This window comes from Sturnira hondurensis, unplaced genomic scaffold (genome assembly GCF_014824575.4).
Source record: "Sturnira hondurensis isolate 20B ecotype Veracruz unplaced genomic scaffold, ASM1482457v3 Scaffold0009733, whole genome shotgun sequence".
In the NCBI taxonomy this organism is placed as follows: domain Eukaryota; kingdom Metazoa; phylum Chordata; class Mammalia; order Chiroptera; family Phyllostomidae; genus Sturnira; species Sturnira hondurensis.
This window is the reverse complement of record NW_028082364.1, coordinates 1,399,662-1,418,866: the sequence shown is the minus strand read 5'-3', so window position 1 is coordinate 1,418,866 and position 19,205 is coordinate 1,399,662. Positions and strand designations below refer to the sequence as shown.

General features: G+C 57.4%; 1 protein-coding gene across 1 annotated transcript in view; it reads right to left on the bottom strand.

The window, feature by feature from the left end:
- KCNIP1 (potassium voltage-gated channel interacting protein 1) overlaps nt 1–15,802 on the bottom strand; it is a 245,608-nt gene extending 229,806 nt beyond the window's left edge. Inside the window, exon 1 of the mRNA XM_037057752.1 lies at nt 15,007–15,802. Within this exon, the coding sequence (XP_036913647.1) occupies nt 15,007–15,094 (88 nt within the window). The 5' untranslated portion in view covers nt 15,095–15,802. The remainder of the gene's footprint in view (nt 1–15,006) is intronic.
- Nucleotides 15,803–19,205: the final 3,403 nt, after the last annotated feature.

The window sequence follows — 19,205 nt, the reverse complement described above, 5'->3', positions numbered from 1 at the left end:
TGCAACCGGGAACCCAGCAGTGCCCTCGTGCAGGGAGGTGGGGGTCCAGGGTCTGCGCCAACTCCTGTCACTTCCGATCCAAGCCTGATGCCCCTTCACGCCCTCCAGGCTCTCGCCTGACATGCTACTCCCCAGAGTCCCTTCCTTCTCAGGCTGGTCCCCCCACTCTTTTAAGGGAGTCCCAGTTGAATTATCTTCCTGCTGGAAGTTGCCACTGGGAAAATGAGGTAGAAGGTACATAGGATCTCTCGGCATTATTCCTTACAGCCGCCTGCGACTCTGCAATTATCCCAAAGACTTAGGTTTAACTGTAACAAATAAAAAAGAAAAAGAAAGCCCCCACCACGAGTCTCCCTTACAGGGGCCCCTTTGCACAGGGGTTCCACGCACCTGCGTTTGGGGCTAAAACCCACAGAAACTCAGAACACCCAAGCAGCCCCTGCAGGGGGAAGGTGCATGTCCCTCTAGAATGTTTAGTGCCCGGGGAAGCCCAGACCGGGCGGCCCCTTGCTGTATTAACCATGACCTTCATTCATTCGAGGCTAAGGCCTGCCTCCTGTCCACATCTGCCTGCTGCTCACGAGCTCCACGAGCAGGACAAGTGTGAGATGGGGCATCCAAGTGTGATGGAGTTACACGCGGAGGAAAAACGTTTTGGGGAATACTGTCTGCCTGGGAGCAGAGAGTGCTCATTAGTTCCTAATAAGTCACCCCGCTAATGAGCGCCTTATTACCGGTTTACTTTTCCTCTCCTGGGTCAGTGATTCACACCTGGAGAGGCGCCCCTGGCGCTCGCTCCCATGTCCCTCCCTCCCTGGGAACTGGGACCCCCCGGTGGAGGTCAGAGGCAAGGGGATGGGCAGGGAGGACCAGGGCACTGCCTGCCTCCAAGGAGCTGTCCCTCTTCTCGCCGCTCTCCCTGCTCTGGGCCCCTCCCCACATCACGAAGCTCTCCCACCCTCACGGCGAAGAAGCCACTCTCAGCAAACTCAGCAGAGGCGGCATAAACCAGCCACAACGTCTTAATTCTTGTGACTTATTGATATGAGACTCTCCTCTCTCCAAATGAACAACTTAGCCAAGATTTCTCCCGATTTCCAAACTGCCCGGGTGTGGGGGAGTACACCACATTCATTCTGCGGCTAACGGGCAGTGCGGGCCGGTGCGCAAGAATACCCGGTGTCCTTTGGATGCGTCCTGCCTCTGGGCGGTGTTTGAGCTACATGAAATATTTGCAAAGACACGGTGTGAACGAGGCGAGGCTGTCCTGTACCTCGCCAGCCACTGTCCTTTCCCGCGGAGGGACGAGAGGAAGAGCAAAACCAGGTCAGAAAGACAGACATTCACTCCAGTCCAGCCTAGCAGTTCTCCGAGGACGGGGCCTGCAAGGTCAAAGCCTTTTCATAATGACGCTGAGAGGCTACCTGCCGATTTCACTCGCCTCCGCTCACTCACCTACATGGTGTGTGGCACCGCAACAGGCTGAGCGCGGAGGCAGGTGTGAGGCTCCAGTGGCCTCTGGTGAGCCAGGCGTGGAAAGGCGTCAAAACGGAGGACAATGCCACTTTTCTCAACGCATTTTTTGGAACGTATCATTGTTTCTCATAAAAACAGGTTATTTTGTTAACATGGAATGAGATTATTTTAAAATAAGGGCACTCACGTTAAGCTGTCTTTTTCATTTCTAAAATAACAAATATTAGGAGCTATGATAAAGCAAACCTCCCTGGAGTTCATGGGTTCTAAGATTGTGACAGGGCCCTGAGACCAGGAGGTCTCAGAACTGCTGGCTCAGCACACCCAGAGACAGGTCTCTCTGTTCCTCCCACACACGCCCTGGGGCCCCCAAAGACCTCAGAGGGTGCCATCGCATTCCCACGGGGGAGTGGGGGGCAGGAGGAGAGCTTCGGTTTCCCAGCACCTCCTGGCTCCTGGTTCTCTCCCCCGCGGATGGAGGCTACGAGGGTTATCCTCCTGCCCTCAGGTGCCTTCCCCCATCTTCGTCCAACAGCTCCAACATGGAACGCAGCTTCCTCCTGGTTTGCACAGCCCTCGCTGCCCCCCAGAGAAAGCACACGCTCACCAGCCAGCTCCTGACAGGCTTGGGGAGGCGGGGAAGGGGGTGTGAACAGGTGCAAAGCAAGCAACTCCCACCCAAATGTGGGGCAAAGTGGGCGATTCACCGCCAGGCTTGCGAGTGAAGGGTGACTCAGGGAGACTGGAACCTCCCGAAGTCTCCATCACCACACACCAAGCTCCCCGGTTCCTGACACACATCGAACACGTACAAACGGGCTTGCTAAGCACAGGCAGCGCGAAGGCAGGCCCTCTCTCCCTGCCCCCGCCGAGGGGCACGAGTGCCGAGTCCTCCCCCTGTCAATTCCGGAGCCCCTGTTCCTCGACTCCCCCTTGGCTCCTCATACTCAGACGCAAACTCGCATTCCCCCCGGTCAGTAGTTCTTTAAAGATCTAATCTGGCGCTTGAACCCTTCCTCCAACATTCCCCTGTACTGACACTCTATATCAGCATCTCTTCGGGTGAATGACTCACGGCCCCGGGAGGTGGCCACTTCCATTTTGGGGCATGTGTAGCGAATCGCTCCCTGTACGATCATCTGTCATCTCTGATAGTAATAAGAGCTAACATTTGTTCAGCACCGATAGGCCAGAATCTGGGTTAAGCTTTTCCGTGTGCAGCACAAGGCCCTTTTGGTTGCTATCACGCTCTCCACTTACGAAGCTGAGGCAGGAGGCGAAGGGGAGGGATTGAACTTGCTGCAGACAGAAGCCGGTCAAGGGCGGAGTGGGGATCCACACCCAGAGACCATAGCTTGCGATGCTACTCCTGAACCCCAGTGCTTCCTGCCCCTTGTCTCTGCCCCCCATCCAACATGGAAACTGCCCGGCAGGGCAATGTTGGTGTGGGGAGCCTGGTGAAGGCCCCCACATACCTTCCCAGGGAGCCCAGGCTTGCGGGGAGGGGCGTCCCTCAAGCCACGCCTCTGAAGAGTCGGCAGACATAGGTGAGACCCGAACAGATGTGTCCAAGAAAGCCCTGTTGACTCTGATGCCAAGACAAGGTCACATGTCAGCTGCAACGAGCCAAACTCCACCCTCCCTCAGCCCCCCGGCGACTGAACGCCTGCAGGAGCCCGGGCCTGCCCCACAGCCCCAGCGCCCCCCAAACTGGTCACTCTATTCAGAAGAGAAGTGGGTCTGACGTGACTTTTCTCAGAGACCCCGCCCATCTCAGTCACCCCTGCTTTCTTTTCCAAATGTTCCCAAACCGCTGGTTTAACAGCCTGCACTAGAATTTACCCAGGAGTTGGGGCGTGGCCATTTACACATAGCTTTAGAACCTTTTGCCACCATTGATCAACACTGGGCCACATGCTGCCTTCTTGGTCCCTAGGTAACTTTCCTCTGACTCTGCTGCCCACAAGTCCTGTTCCTAGAAACACACACACACACACACTTATCTCTAAACGCTGTTGTACACACGCTGTTGGTTCTTTCCAACCCCTGGAACGGAACTTCCCTGAGCCACAAGCCAGAACCCCACTGATCGGGGGCGGCCAGAGTTCCTGAGCCCAAGGGCAGCTCTTAGCCACGGGGCCCATCACGCCTGGTTCTCAGATCTTACTCCTGCGGGGAAGGTGGGAGCAAGTCCAACAGAGGGGGCGTTGTTTGTCCCTCTACGAGGTCATTCGCCCCAGGCTGACCCAGCCATCAGTTATTGTCACTCTCAGAACATATTTCAAAGGCTTTCTCTCCTGTTACTCACATTTCTGGGGAGGGAAGTTTCAGCTTCGTATGACCTTGTTCTTCTGGCCCTACACTATGTGTTTGTATTTTCTCTAGTTGGGGAACCTGCAGAGAAGAATGCTCAGAAAAGCCAAGAGTTGGCATCTGGCTTGTCAGTGACCTTGGGCAGTTGATGTCACCTCTCCAAGTCTCAGTTTCCTCAACTGGAAAGTGGGTGCAACAGAGTTTGCTTTATAGGCCCCGGAGATGACTGGACACTGTGAGGGAACGTGGGGCACGCGGCGCAGCGTCTGGTGCATAGAAGACGCTCCGCAAGGGTTTGTTCTTCCTGAGCAAATGTGTCTCCTCCGCCTGATCAGACAGGCCCTTCTCGGCCGGAGCTCAGAGAACTTCCTCCTTCCCTCCTCCCGGCCTCTCTTTCTTGGGAGCCCCACGGGCTGTCTGGCCTCTCTCCCTCTCCATCCGTTTCTAGCTGGATCCCTTCTTAGAAATCCCCGCCACAGGCAGACGGATATACTTTCTTGAATCTACTCGTATAAACTTGGCTCCGGGGGAAAAGCGGTACCTGCCTGTACGGCACATCCCTGCCCGGTGGAACCCCCTGGGGTCCGAGGACCAGCTTCCTCCAGCTCACACTTCACAGGCGGGCCGTCCGTCACTGACAACATTAGGTCTGCTTGCAATGATCCTCCCAGCGCGAGGCCGGCAGGTCCCTCGGCCCAGAAAGCAGGCTTAATTGGAAATTAAATTGCATTTCAACACCAACTGTAGGAGGCCTGGACCCACAGCTAATTTATCAAGCTGACGCCTCGTCCCCAGGAAGCCTGTGGGAATGCAGTGGCTACGTCAGCAAAACTACCAGCTGGTATCTGATGAGCACTTTCCTTAAAGGACAAATTGAACCCTTCAAGTTTCTTGCTTTGGGTTTTGTGCGCTTCTTGGTGACCTTCTCTGGGCCAGGACCTGGGGTCAAGGATGCCGGCTGCGTGCGCTATAAGCAAAAGGTCCCCTTCTCCAGGGGTGTCCGACTTTTTGGCGTCTCTGAGCCACACCGAAAGAAGAGTTGCCTTGGGCCACACATTAAATACACTGAGACACATAATCACATAAAAAATTCTCATAATGTTTTCAGTAAATTTACAATTTTGTGTTGGGCTGTGCTCACAGACACACTGGGCCGAGGGTTGGACCCCGCTGTGAGTCCTCCAGGGTCGAGCAGCTTAGTGGGGGGTGGGGAGTATTATAAATGTCTTCATGGCTGAAAACTGGATTTTTCTATTTGGCGCTAACTGTACTGACAGATCACAATGATCTCAAGCACACCAGACTCTCCGCCCTGCCCTTCACACACATCCACCCCGCCCTGCCGAGAGCTGCAAGGAAGAAATACACCACGATTTTCATCACCCTCCCTCTCTGCATGGATGACAAAACTGAGACCTAGAAGGTAAGTAACTTGCATAAGGCCATCAACGCCCGGTGAATAGGCTGCGGAGCTGGTATCCGAACTGAGGTCATTTCCTAGCAGAGCCTGTGCCTGTGTGTACACATGTGTGCGAGCCCCCACATGCGTGTGTCTGAACCATTTGAGAGCTAGGTTCAGGGACTTTAAACATGAGGCTGGTTTTAGAAACCACATGGACACCGGTCTGGCCGGAGGAGACCATGCATGTAGGTGGGGGCACAGGGGCAAGAGGTGAGCTGAGGCCGTGGGTGTGGGCCAGGCGAGGCAGTCGGGGTGTGTGTGCGCCAACACAGACGGGATAGGCAGCAACGCAGCAACGGTGAGAGCACAACATGTATTGAAGGTGTTGAGAAGAATTAAACTCATTGAAGCTGTGTATCCATTGATGGATATCTTTATTGTCTGATTAAATATACATGCTTATTGTAGTCCGTGTTGACAGTACGGATAAGAATCAACAACTTGGAAAAAGGACCCTTAACCTCCACTAAGACCCAGGCTAATATTTCAGTTTCTTTCTTTTCTATTTTGCTTTTTCCACATACCCATTTACTCACGGGTTGGAACCTCATTGCACCAACACTTCCGTTGCCTGTGTTTCCACCCACTGTTCAATCGATGGCATTGCTGCGTGGTACTGAGCCGTCCTCAGAATCGTTTTGCAAAGGTTTAATACTATCCCACCAGACAGATGAACCAAAGTTCACCCCACCCACTGTGTTCAGACTGGAGTTTAAAGGTCGTGTCCAGTTTTACCTGCTGTAACGTGATTCCGTGGTGAACACCTGAGTGCAAGTCTGTGGGTGCATTCTGGTGAGCTGCTTCGACCTGGTCCCCTGGGGTGCACTAGTTTCCTGGGGCTGTCACAACAAAACACCCCTGGCTGAGTGGCTCAAACGACAGGAATTTATTTGGCCACCTTTCCCAAGGCTGAAAGTCCAAGGTCAGGGTGCTGGTGGAGCTGGCTTCCGGTTGGCGGCCTCTCTCAGCTTGTAGGTGGCCACTCTGTTCTTCCTGCCTCGTCCTCACGCGGCCTTTTCTCTGTGCGTGTGGTCTCCTGGTGTCCTTTCCTCTTCTTGTAAGGACACCAGTCCCATGGGGTCAGTGCTTCACCCTTATGACCTCACTTTCCCATAATTATCCCATTTTAAGTTCTAACCTCCAAATATCGGGCTTAGGGCTTCAGCATGTGAGTTTGGGATGGTGGGGGAGCAGAACTCAGCCCACGACAGGGGGTGAGGGTGCTGAGGGATTTGACCATGAGAGTGTCCCTTGGCCCTGTGACCTTGAGCTGACCCCATGGAGGGGTCAACCTCCCCCAGCTCCCGGGTGGGAATAACAATAGTAACTCACAGGGCTCAGGCTGCGCTGAACAGAGGGACCCCAGAACGGGCCCAGGAAATCAATGAGCTCTGACAATTACTGGCCCCCCCATGGTGGCTGTTCATTTCCAAGCAGCAGGTTGCTGTTTCTGGGCTGCCGAGGCACGGGTAGGGTTAATCGGCATCAGGATGCAGGGCGAGGTCTGCAGCCCAATGTGCCGCGCAGCTTAGGGACGTCCCCGGCTCCAAGTGACAGCAGGTGCCCAGCTGACGTTTGCAGACAGCGAGAAGCAAGCCTGGGCTGGGCTCTGCCTGCCAAGTGCAGATGGTTTGAAAAACGCCACCCGGACTGGCCCAGGGTTAATCAGATCACAGATGGAAAATTGGGGTGGGCTGACTCCAGCCTCCCAGATACAGCCTCAGATTCCCAGCTTCCTCCCTGGCTCCCGCCCAGTTCCAGGCAGAAGTGAAAATCGGCCAGACTGGAATTACCACGGGAATGCTTGTGGGGTGAGGTTTCCTGTCTTCCCTCCTTGTAGCGCTGGCTGTCAGGCCAGTCCCCCCACGCAGTGTATCGTGTGACTGTGAGGGTGACCTGTGGGTGACGGTTGGGGGGGTGCAGGCTGGAGGGCTCAGGTCTCAGAGGAATTCTCCCAAATTGTGCGGCTTCAGTCGGCATAGTGGCCTGGGAACCCGGATCTCTGAAATCAGTGTGCTGTCTCTTCACCAAACTTGGAAGGAACCAGTTTTGTCTTCACTGCTTGCTATCCTGGATCTGAGTTTCAGGAAGGGAGAGAATGTAATGTGGAGGGGAAAGCCGGTACCTAGGGACCGACGGCCCGGCTTCCGGTTCCGGTTCTGTCCCGGGCTAGCAGTGTGACTCGGAGCCAGGCCCTCCCCTTTCCAAAGTTCGGGTCTTCCCATCTGTCAGTGGGTCAACTAGAGCTCTCTGCCTCCCAGGGTCCTTGTGCATGTTAAGTAAATGGCACGTGAAGAACGATCAGAGCGGTGAGCAGGTGCCATGGACAGTGTCACTGTTATTGTTACCTACACTCGTAACTGCAAAGCTGGAAAGGACTTTGCAATCAGCAACTCCCCCATTGCAGAGACAAGGGAATTGAGAGAAGGGAAGCCACTTGCACAGGTAGCGAATGCGAAGATCTGGATTCGAACCCAGGTCTGGTTCCAAAGCTGCTGCTTTTGTAGCTCGGGGCGCATGGCATGGAAATATAATGACTTCAACAGAGAGGACCATGGCTGGCTTTGTGTTGACAGCCCTTCTACCTTCCCCCAGTGGGAAGGGAGCTTTCTTCTGCCTCCAGACTTGGGCCCTACGAGGAGTGGAGGGTGGGGACGGCGGTGGTGGACACCTCCCCTTGCATCTTTTCTGGAAGTCCTGGCTTCCCTTTCTGACCCAGGAAGCCCATGGGATCTCCCCTTCTCGGCTTCCTCTCCATAAAAGACCCTCTCCCCAGCTCTCTGTCCCTCTGGGGGCCCCCAGAGCCTGGGTCCTCCCTCCTGCCCTCCTGGTTGCGGTGCAGATGGACACTGGCCAGCTGCAGGAGACACTGGCCAGCTGGCCAGCTGCCAAGGGGACAAGCCAACAGAGTGTGTGAGAACTGGGAGGAAAGGGGAACTGAGCCCTCGGTCTTGCTTGCACTGACCTCCCAATCTCAACAAGGTCATTCTGGCTGGTCGAGTCTGTTCAACTCCAGTGCAGAAATTCAGGCCAGGGAAATGGGGAGTGAGACCCTCCAAACCAGCCTGGCAGAGAGCAGGCTTCACAGAGGGACTCCAGGCACAAGGCCAGAGTCGCTGAGCAGCGAAAGCTTCCATCATCACTTATTCAACCTCTCCCGGGTGCGGGAGGCTCTGAAACCAGCCCCACACCATGCACACTTACGCGGAGCTCACGTGCCCTGGGGTTGGGGGATGGCCGGTAAATACGTGAACCCTAAATAAAAAGGGCAATTTCAGCTCCCAGCAGGGCTAGATTTCAGAACTTGTCATTGAGAGGGACTGAGGGTGGAGGTGGGGGGAACTTTGGAGGATCTGGGGGGCTGGGAGAAGACTTGACCCAGAGCCCGTTTCTGTCTCAGCTCTACCTCCATCCTCCTGGTGACAAGTCTAAGTTCAACGGTATGAGAAGGTGAGAAGAGTGGGAACTTGATTTTTACGGGGCAGCTGCTACGTGCTGGGAACTGTGAGCGTCACAGGCACCGTCTCGGTCTCCCAGAGGCCCGTGTGGTGGGAGTGACGGGCCCATTTTCCACGAGAGGACAGAGATGCAGGTGGGAAGTGGCTTGTCCATGGCTGTCCTGTCAGCACAGGCCTGGATCGAGGGCTGTCTGTCTGGCTGCAGAGCTGTGCTTTCTGTCCCTGCATCCTGCTGCCTTCCATGGCTGCCTGGCCCAACTCCATCTGCACTCAGGAACCGACAGCTCTCAGGCACGTGGGACCTGGTGACGCGGGTGGCCCAGGGAAGGTTCTGTGGCCTGGAAGTTCCTGTTACCCTAGGAGCTCTGAGGATCACCTGGGCAGGGTCAGGGACCTCTGGTCCTCTGAAGGCTGATCAAAACCTGACTTGATCCACACTGCCCTGTGCCTTGGTTTCACAGCCCACGGTGCCCTCCTGCCCACCAGAGGGACCCACTGCCAGTGACTTTTCATTGGGAACAACTAGCCACTCCCTCACAGTCCTGAAGTTACCAGGACATCTGTGCAGCCCTGCGCGGATGAGCAGCCCGGAGCCAGTCATTCCTGTCTGGTGCGGGCTACCTGGAAGAGAGGCCCAGTGGCCCCAGAGAGGACAGCCTGGCAGGCACGGGGAGGTCTCACCTGCCTCTCTCCCCTCTGTCATGGGACTGTGGGGACCCTAGAGTGCAGCTGGCCAATGAAATGGGTAAGGGAGTGGAGGGCCTGCTACCAAGGGGCAAGGGTGCGAGACCCAGGGTCTGGAGCTGGGGCTACTTGGCCCTGGAGAGCCAAGGTGAGCACATGCCCCACCCAAGTGGCTTTGCTTGGAACAGAGAGGCAGGTAGGAGCCAGACCCTCAGTGATGGAAGCTTCTGCCTGTGACAAGGCAGGAGCAGACAAAGGTTCCCGGGAGCAGAGAGGCAGTGCAGCTACCCTGAGACAACCCCAGTGCCCACCTGTGCTGCCAGGACAGTGAGTGGGCTAGGACCTGGGGTGATGGAGACTCTCACCTCCCGCTGCAAATGGAAGTGCACACTTCTCAACGGACAGGTGGCTTCCTCCCTTTGCAGGGGGCACTGTCAAATCTCACAGGTCCCTCGGGCCCCAGCGTCAGGGCACACTGCTCACAGAGAATTCTAGTAAACAGTCAGTATTGCAATTCCAGACTTCCTGGCGCCCAACTCTATGTCTTTCCCCACTGACAGAACCGTGTTCCGTAAGAAAGCAGAGCTGTGGGAGATGGTCCCTCGTGGGTACAGAAGGCACGCAGAATCTGGCAGGTGCCCTGGCCCCAGCATGCCTCAGCAAAAGACACACACGTGGCTGTCTTGCTGACCGTGGCCTGTGGCATGTCCCCCTTCCCCATAAAGCTTTTTTTAAAAAAACTCAGGCCACGCCACATTATGTCCCAGCTCCTTGCAAGACAGGTGTCTGCCCTGAAGTGACTCGGCTGACGCAACAGCTCCTGAAGAACTCGCCTACAAGGTTAGTGGGAAGCTGGGCAGTCTCTGCTGGTGCCGAGGGGGCGGGCGCGCCTGCAGGGCCCTCTTCTCCGGCCCCCGTGGAGGCGAGACGCGCGCGCCTGGCCTCGGCGGCAGCAGGGCCTCGGCTCTAACTCCAGCTCGGCCAGCGGGGCCACCTGGCTTAACTACAGTTCGGTCTCCTTATCTGTGAACACAGTGGTGACCGTCCCTGCTGCCAGGGCCAGAACGGAGGCGGGAGGACAGAGGTGCCCGGGGTACAACGTTTAAGGAGGGCCTCGCCCTCTGCAACTTGCAGGTGCAAGGTCACCCTGAGAGCCGCCAGCCCATTACTGGCACTATCCTCCCCAAATTAAAAAAAACACCCTTGTGCAGTTGATAATATTATTGTCTCCAAGTAAGAGTGAGGGGCCTTGGCTTGGGGAGGGTGCACGCCTCCCTCAATCTCCCACAGCTGGTAGATGACGGACAGAACTGGGACTCAAGCCCAGCCTGCCTTAAGGCAGAACCCATCCCCAAGTTCAAACGCAGTTTCTTGAGGATCCTGAAGGGCAGTTGGGGAGGAGACAAGAGGAACGGCACGTCTCTGAGGCCCTGCCTCACACAGAGAGAAACAGCCTGGGCCCGGGTGGGCAGTGGGTGTCAGGGCTCCGGGCCCCGTCCGGACATAAATCTCACGAGGTCAGCCCCCACACCGCCTGCCCACCCAGCAGCCGCGTGGGTGGCCGGGACAATGCTACATGTTCTCCTGGATCGGGTTCCATTCTCCTGCTTGCTCTGGCTTTGCCATCTCAGCCTCGGGTAATGGCTGGGTTCCCCAAGTGGGAAGGAAATGGGCTGAAACCTCCCCGGCCAGAAGGAGGCCGTGCACCAGCAGCCCTGGGGGCTCCATGAGGTGTGGGGCTGCTGGGCTCACAGGAAGAGGCGGGTCCCCCAGACCCCTAGTTTAACTGGGCCTCTAAGTCAGGAGCTAGAAGGGCCGGTCTCGGGGAGCCATGCTCCTAACTCTGAATAAGGAATCAGGTATGGGAAATGGTTCCAAGCCATCTCAGCACTGGGAGGGGCCTTAGGAAAGCAAGTGCAGGTGAGGGGAAGCGGGGAATGTTCTAGAAACTAGAGACACCTTCCTGAATCTGTGCCCAGCACTGAAGAAACCGGCAGGGAGTGAGGAGTCTGGGCCGAGGCGGTCACAGCCCTGAGAACAGCAGCTACCATAGCTCCAAAGAATACAGCCTGAACAGGAGTTACGCGGGGAGCTGAATGCACACATTCGCACTCAGCGCTATAACACGGGCTGCGGGTTCCGCCTGATGGTTTAGGAAACCGAGGCCAGAGAAGTGAGGGCCAGCACCGGGCACCCCGGCCACTGTGCTGAGGACACCCAGGGTGACCAGTCTGGCACCCACTGCCTTACAGGCTTGCGGACTCTTTTTAAAGCCAGAGAAGCTCTCTATTTCAATTTAGAGAAATCAGTGTGCAAAGCAAATCCACGTGGAGCTGAAGGGGCCCGGAGGGGGGCTGCCAGAGCTCCGCCCACACGTCGGACAATGTAAGCGCCTTCCTGAGGCAGGAGGGAAGCTGGGGCACAGCTCTGCATGGACTGCCCATGTGGAGGCTCACGCTCCAGCCGTGCACGGGCAGAGTTCGGGGCCTGTCTGCTGCACCGCGGGGACGGGGGCCTGCACAGTGCCCTGCGAAGTTCCAACTCAACCCTGTCGTGGGCCCCAGAGGGTGTCTGTGTCCCGAGGCGCTGCTCTGCTCCCTTAACACTGTGGTGAAGCACCTGATCTGGCTGGGCACTGGGCGAGGAGCCCAGGTGACAATAGCGTGTAACGCTGCACAGGGTCCCCACCAATGCAGAGCCCGAGTCCACAGCCGTTGACAAACGTGATCCTAGAGCAACGTGGATCCCGTACGGTGATTGGGGCTATGGAGGAAAAGCTCAAGGTCAAGGGGATGCATGAGCAGAAGAACCTGACCAGTTCACCTCTGAAAAGGGTGCCATGAACATTCTAGGCCACGGAGTGGCTTAGACCGACAGGAAAGGGAATGGCTGTCTTCAAGGGGGGAAAGCCAAGGTCCAGGGACAGGCAGGGCAGGGGGGGGTGGTGGTACTGGGCTCTCCCTGCTCCCCTGGGCAGGTAAGAAACAGTACATTGTCCCCAGGGCCAGCAAGAGGTACCTGGTCCTGTAGAATCTTTACGTTAATCCCGAAAGGGACAAAGAAAATCTTTCTAAGGGTTGGATTACTGCAAAAGTAGGATTGGTGCAATGAATAATGAATAAGTGAGAACAATTAAAACCAGATGTCATTAAGCAAATGTAATATGTCCAGAAAGAGCCTAATCTAAATCCACTGAGGGCTGGTCTATACAGCAGAAAGATCTTTTCCGCTCCCTTCGCCAGGCCTGGCCCCGGCTCCCACAACGATTTATTTAGCAAACACTGAGCAAACACCTGGGTTGGGGCAGAACACCAGCTTCCAGCACATGCCTGGTGCAGAGCCAGGGCTGTGTGAACACTTGGTGTCCTCCGTGGGGTGGGGGGACAGGGTCCTGTCCTGCCACCTGCCGTGGCCGCCTCCTTGAGCTCGGCTACAGACAACTCAGGCCTGCAGCCGGTCAGAGGAAGGCCAGGTCCCCAGTGCGGGTTCCCATGAAGCACAGTCCAAGTCATGTGGCCTTCGGTGTCTGGGGTTCTTCCAGGAGAGAAGGGGCTGTCCCCATCCGGCTGGTTTCTCTGCGGGGCCCCGCACCCCTTCCCCCTGCCCCGTCCTCCTGCTCACTCAGCCTAGGTGCCACCTTCCCAGCAGCTCTGCACCAGCCCCTGGGCCATGTATCCCCTCTCTCAATCTCTCGTCCTCTCTTCCTCATACACACACCCACCCCCCCACACACGCCTTTGCACACACTCTCTCTGACTCACTTTCTCACACTAACCCCCCCTGCGGCGTCACATCTTCCTGTGCTCCCCCCGCTCTGGCGCTGCCTAGGGGACCAGACCACCTGCGCTCAGCTGCATCCAGGGGTGTTGGCCCCCGGCCCTGCACGCGGGTCGGCCTGGGCACCCTCCTTGGACCCAGGCCCGTCTCGGTCCCTGACCACTCCCTCACGTCTGGTCACTGCAGCACCCTCCGCAGAGGGGCCCCATCTCAGCTGCCTGGACCCTGGCCACAGTGCGGGGGGGTGGGCAGGCAGGGACACATTTTACACACAGGAAACGCAGGCACGGGGAGGCAGTGGCTTGTCCCGGGAGCAAGACCAGAGTTGAGACCCAGGTTTCCCAGCTCCAACCCCAGCTCTCTCGGTTGCACTTCCAGGAAGCAGAGACTAGCATAGGACGCTGCCCCTCACCCCTCACCCCGGAGATCCTGAGGTCGTGGTACTGGAGATACGGGACAGGGACCCTCAACTCGTCTGGGGGACTGAATGGCAGGATTTCAAGTGGCCTCCTAAACCGTCCACACTCTCCTCCTCCCCTCAGTGCGGCATGCTCGGTCGGGGTCTCTGATACTTCTGCCCGGCAGCTAACCCTCAGCCTTGGGCATTCAGTCCACCTGGGCTTCCTGGAGGAGGAGTGCCCCATTTCAGAAGGGCACTGGGACGGGACAGGAATGACAAAAGAGCCTGAATCAGAAGATAAGCAAAGTCTCACCATCGCCACCACCCACATCTGCCTTTCAATCCACTGCAGGCCAGTCCGCGGGGCAGCTGGGAACCTGGCCACAGCGTTACCGTTGGCCGCACACAACAGTCCTCTTCGCTCACCTTTGTGTTTTAAAGTCCTGCCCAAGCTTTGCGGGCCTCCCTCCTCCCCCAATCCCGACCCCCTGCCTGCTGCTTCCAGTGCCTCTCCGCCCCCTCCCTGCCAGCCTTGCACCCTGAACCAGGGCGTGAATATTTAAAGACATTTTTTTCAGCCAGTGAAGCTACCTCACACTGCTGCTGCCGCCTTTAAACATGATCCCCAGAAAGTTGGCCAGAGTGTCTCCAAGCACCTCGCCCTCCCTGGTGGGGGGGGGGGGAGATAAGGCTGCAGAGGCAATGACAGCCCCCGCGGCGCAGTACCCCCTCTGCCCTGGGGCCGAGCAGCAGGCACACAGTGCCAACTTTAGTCCACAGCCACCCCTTCTGGGCGCCCGGGCAGTTAGCCCTGCAAACTGCCTGCCACCCCGGTTCTCAGAGAAGTGGGGGAGGAAGATACCAGCACAGGCAGGAGACACGGAGGGACAGGGACCCACAAAGGCAGAAGCTTGACCGTGGCCCCAGAAACGCAGCATTCTCACTGAACCGGCGCGAGAGAGCTCCCCCGGCGCATCAGTCCTGGAGCCCACGGTGCCCCTGGCCGCCGCCTGCTGGCCTGGCCCCTTGAGCGTCTCTGTTCCGCAGAGTTACTCACAGCCCGCAGTACCAAATCCCTTTTATCAACAACACACAACACTCCACGGATAACTTCTTGAAACTCTACTCACGGCTAAGCAGCACGCAGCTCTGCGAAGGGTTCTCTTCCCTGCCAGCCTGTAACCAATCCGCCACACGCCACCAAATCCATTTCCGAAGTTCCAGGCAATCAGAGCCAGCTGAGCTCCCTGGCGTGGTGCCCGCCTGCTCCGAGCCAGGACCCAGGGTGTCAGTAACCCCAAACCCCAGCCCCTGATTGCTCCCAGCCTCCTCCGAGACCTGAGCACATCAGAGCGGCCACGCTTGCCACACCGAGGCTCCGTGAGCAGCCGGATCACATCAAGACAGAAACTGAAGGTCAAGGCCAGGCTTCCTACCTTTGCTGAGGGTCCCGGTGATGAGCTTAAAGATGGTCTGGGCAAATTTCACAAACCCCAGCTTGCATCTTTTGGAGCAGCCGCTCATGGTGGGGGCAGAGGGAAGGCGGGCTCTGCTGTCAGTGCCCAGAGGGAAGGCTTCCACGCCGCGCGCCCCCAGAGCCTGGAGCCTGCCTGGGCGAACCCTGAGACAGGGACGCACCCCAGAAGCTCCCGGAACAGCACAGCTGCCTCTGCAGTGAGTCTGGCTCCTGCATCCAGAGAGCCTGCCGGGCGCGATGTCGGCTCCCTTCCTCCGTCCTTTCCTCCACTCAAGTCCGACCCACAGGAGAAACCCGGGATGCCAGGGTTCGGACAGCGCTGCCCAGCACGGGGAACGCCGGGGGCACCGAGGAGGGGAGCGAAGCCGAGCAGAGCCGGGAGGGAGGAGCTGGCACTCTCCCAGGCTTTGCTGACTGTCTTTCTTACATGGCAGTGGTAATGTAGCAATTAATACTCCCGTCAGAAGGAGGGGACTGCTACGCCAAACACTCCGCTCCGCAGCTTCCCTGCCCGGCTCTCCTGCTCTCTGCTCGCAGGTTAATCTCCCCGATCAATTTTCCGTGCCTCCGTTGGGATCTGGGGGAACTTCCCGCAGAGCAGGAAGCTGCTGCTGGGCACTCAGGGGAAAGTTTGCGGGGCAGCCTCTGGGGGGCCTGGTTCAAGTCACGGGAAGTTGGACGGAGGGGCAGCGCCCACAGTAGGGGCTTTCTCCCGCCTCTGGCTCCAGCTGCTCCGACTCTCGGAGTCAGCTGCTTGGCTTCCCCTGCCGTCCCCACAGAGCAGGCAGGAGTCTGTGCGCGTCCATCAGGATAGGAAGAAGGGTGATGAGGGCGTTTCTTGATGAAGAAAGGGGTCCTCAGAAATGCAAAACGAAATGCCCAGCATTCTCACGATCTGCCGACAGGGCAATCCTCGAAGTAAAAGTGCAAGGCAGTGTGCAAACGCAAAGCCCGGCCACGGCTTCACAAACAGTCCGGCTGCCATTCAGCACCACAGACTGGGAGGGTTGCCGGGCCCCCCTCACATCCCTCCTTGACCCGGGGCATTACTGTCCTTCAAACGGTCCTCAGGGGCCCCCACCCCAGCACCAGGGGCCCATGCATTGTGGCTACCTGGGAACAGCAGCTATGAAACACGCCCTGGGAAGGTCTTTCTCTTCCTCCCCGCAGCTTGTCTCCATTACCTGCTTCTCTGGGCTGTTCGAGAGGGGTGGGCTGTCAAGAACCACCGACAAAACACCAGAGGATATGGAACTCGTGCCCCACGCCTGGTTTCTCGCCCCGCTCCCAGGAGACAGGAGGAAGTGTATCTTGAAATAAACCTCCCTTTGCGGGGCCGGGGGGGGGGGTCACCACCAAATTTCAGCTTCCAGAACAGACCCCGCAGACAGGCTCCAAGCACAGAGCCCCCCTCCCAGCCCCACAGTGGCCGGGGCTCCTTCACGTACCAGCACACGTCACAGCGTACACAGTGGGAAGGAGCCTGGGCAGAAAGGACCCATCGTGCTCGATGTCTTGGGTGTGGAAACTGCCATGTGATTTGCTCATTGTCTTGAGGCATTGAGGCCCCAGTTAAGATGCACATGGTGTCTGGGGCTGTACCTGGCACTGGGTCTGTCACCCAGCGGTGGCTGCCACCAGTTCGACACCACCAGGAGCCCTTCCTGGTAGGTATTTTCTCCCTCAGGGCGACAGTCTTTGGTTCGGTTACTCACAGATCCGGTATTTACCAAGCTGCCAGTCCACAGAAAGGAGCCGAGCAGCCAGGGTGCAGGAAGCACCGAGCGCCAGGATGTAGAAAACGCCGCGTTCGGCCAACTAGACGGATGTGGTCAGTGCCCTCCTGGACCGCAGAGTGGAGTGGGTTTACCATCCCACACTAAGCCCTGGTGGCCGACCCACGTATCCAGTGACCTGTTCCCTTTGCAGCATCTTAGTGGGCGGGCAGGTGTTCAGAAGCAGAAGGAGAGAACTAGGTCACGAACACCACTCGGCAGGCAAGGACTAGGCACAGGGCAGCACCGCCCCGATGCCGAGGAGGAAGAGAAGGATGAAGAGAGGAGGCTTGGCAAAGGCAGAGGACGTCATCTCACCTGACCGTTTCACCAAAGACAGGCTGCCTCTGCACGAGAGAATCCACTTGGCAGGACCTGGAACTCTCGGCGAGGCTCAGCGGTGTCTCTCCCCATCTCATGTGAGAAAGAGACGCTGAGAATCGTCGAGCCTGGAGAGATGACGGCCGTGATGTTAGCTGACCCCGCACTGGGTCTTCTGCCTGGAAACCTGGCCCGGAGTCCTGCGGGAGGAATGGTCCCCAGCAGCACCTGTGTGAGGGAGACAGGAGACGTCTGGGAGGGTCTGCATTGGGCCTCCAGCTCAGGAATCCGAATCCCAACATCTCATCTGCTGGAGGGGAAAGAACGGTGGCATCTGTTGCTCGCAGGGTCCCTCTGCACCAAGTGTGGAATCACTCGCTTGCTCAGTCTACACCTGTGTAATACACTCAGATAAACACACCAGCGCCGCCCCAGGTGGCGGACAAAGCAACGTCCCTGGGCTTGTGACGCTCACATCGGAGTACGGTCACGTCGATGACTCTGTTTATGGACAGGATTGTGCTTTGAAGGAAAAGAAAGCCAAGTGACGGAGAGTGACAGGGACTCCTACCTCACAGGGCCATCGAGGAAGGCGTCTCTCTACAAAAATGTGACTTCAGCAGAGACCCCAAACCTGCCTGCCAGCTCTCGGGGGTGGAAACTGCTCAGGCGGAGGGAACAGCAAGTGCCAAGGCCAAAGGCAAACCCGGGATTCCGAGGTCTGCAATTAGCAGCTGCTGAGTGAGCAAGGAAGCCTCAGCTGTTTTCTTCTGAAAAACGGGGATGATGATCCTCACCTCACAGGACTTGGGGGGGGCGTTAAATGAAATCACTGGCTTAGTATCGGTGGCAAAGGTCATACCGCTGCCCCTCCTGCAGCCACTGTTGATGGCGCTGCCACTCCTGCCTCTGTCCCCTACAACTCCACAAGTAAGCAGAGGCCGTATAGACAAAGGTTCAGCATCACTGGAAATCCCAGGGCCAAGCTCCAGTGTTGAATCTCCCTTAGTAGTAACTCAGACATTAAGCATTTCACATTCCCCTCTGATCTCACGAGGCACCAAGTGTGTGCATTCGGTCCTAGATGAGCGACTCAGGCCCAGAAAGGGTCAGCAGCATCTAGAACATCACAGAGTAAAATCCCCAGAAATGTGGGCAAGCTGTTTAGTGTGCCAAGGACATTCTGGGCAAAGGAGGGCACGTTGTGCCAATGTTAAATCTGTACTAGGAGAACGCAGGGGAGAACTGTTCTCTGCTCAAGGCCCAGGGACTGCACGTGAAGAACAGGAGAGGCCGCCGCGTGCTAACGGAGCATTCAGGTGGCACTGGGGAGATCAGGCCATTAGCAGGTTTGTAATTAGCCTCCGTCACAGATGTGCAGCAAAGGGGCCTGGGAAGGCAGAGTCCTCTCCCTGCCTGGAACCATCTATCGGAATCTTCAGCTGCCAGATCCAGGGGAAGGAGAGGCAGGTGGGGGCTCCAGATGGCCTCTGGCCCAGGAGGGTGCAGGGGCCTCTCTGAGTACAAGGCTAAGAGAGGACAAGCCTGCTGTCCTCTGGAAGGTTGAAAGGCTGCCCTTGACATGATAACGACGACAGCAGAGCCCACTGGGAGCCTGGTCTGGGCAGGTCTGAGTACAATACCCACTTTCCACGTATCTAATCCTATGTTAACCCTAAAGAGGCTGGCACTGCTGCGTTACCCATCTGCAGAGGAGGAAGCAGGCCCCGAGAGATAAGCGACTTGTAGATGGCCACACAGCTGAGGCTGAATTTGAATCCAAGACCATTCGACATTTGACCTTAGTGTATTATCTTGCAGGGTTCAGAGTCCAAGCAGCTGGCAGCATGAGGGAGAGAGTTGGGCTTGAAAGCGCAAGAAACCGGCAGCTGCGCATTATGGCCATAACCACCCTGTCCCCGGAAGCATCGTGGAGAGAGCATGGAGACACCCATCCTGGCAGGACCTCCCTCCCTGGCCACTGGGGTGGGAGGGGGTGCAGGGAGAGGGGAGGAGGAGGGGCATGGCCAGGCACAGATGCGGTCACCGCAGCCAGGAGCCC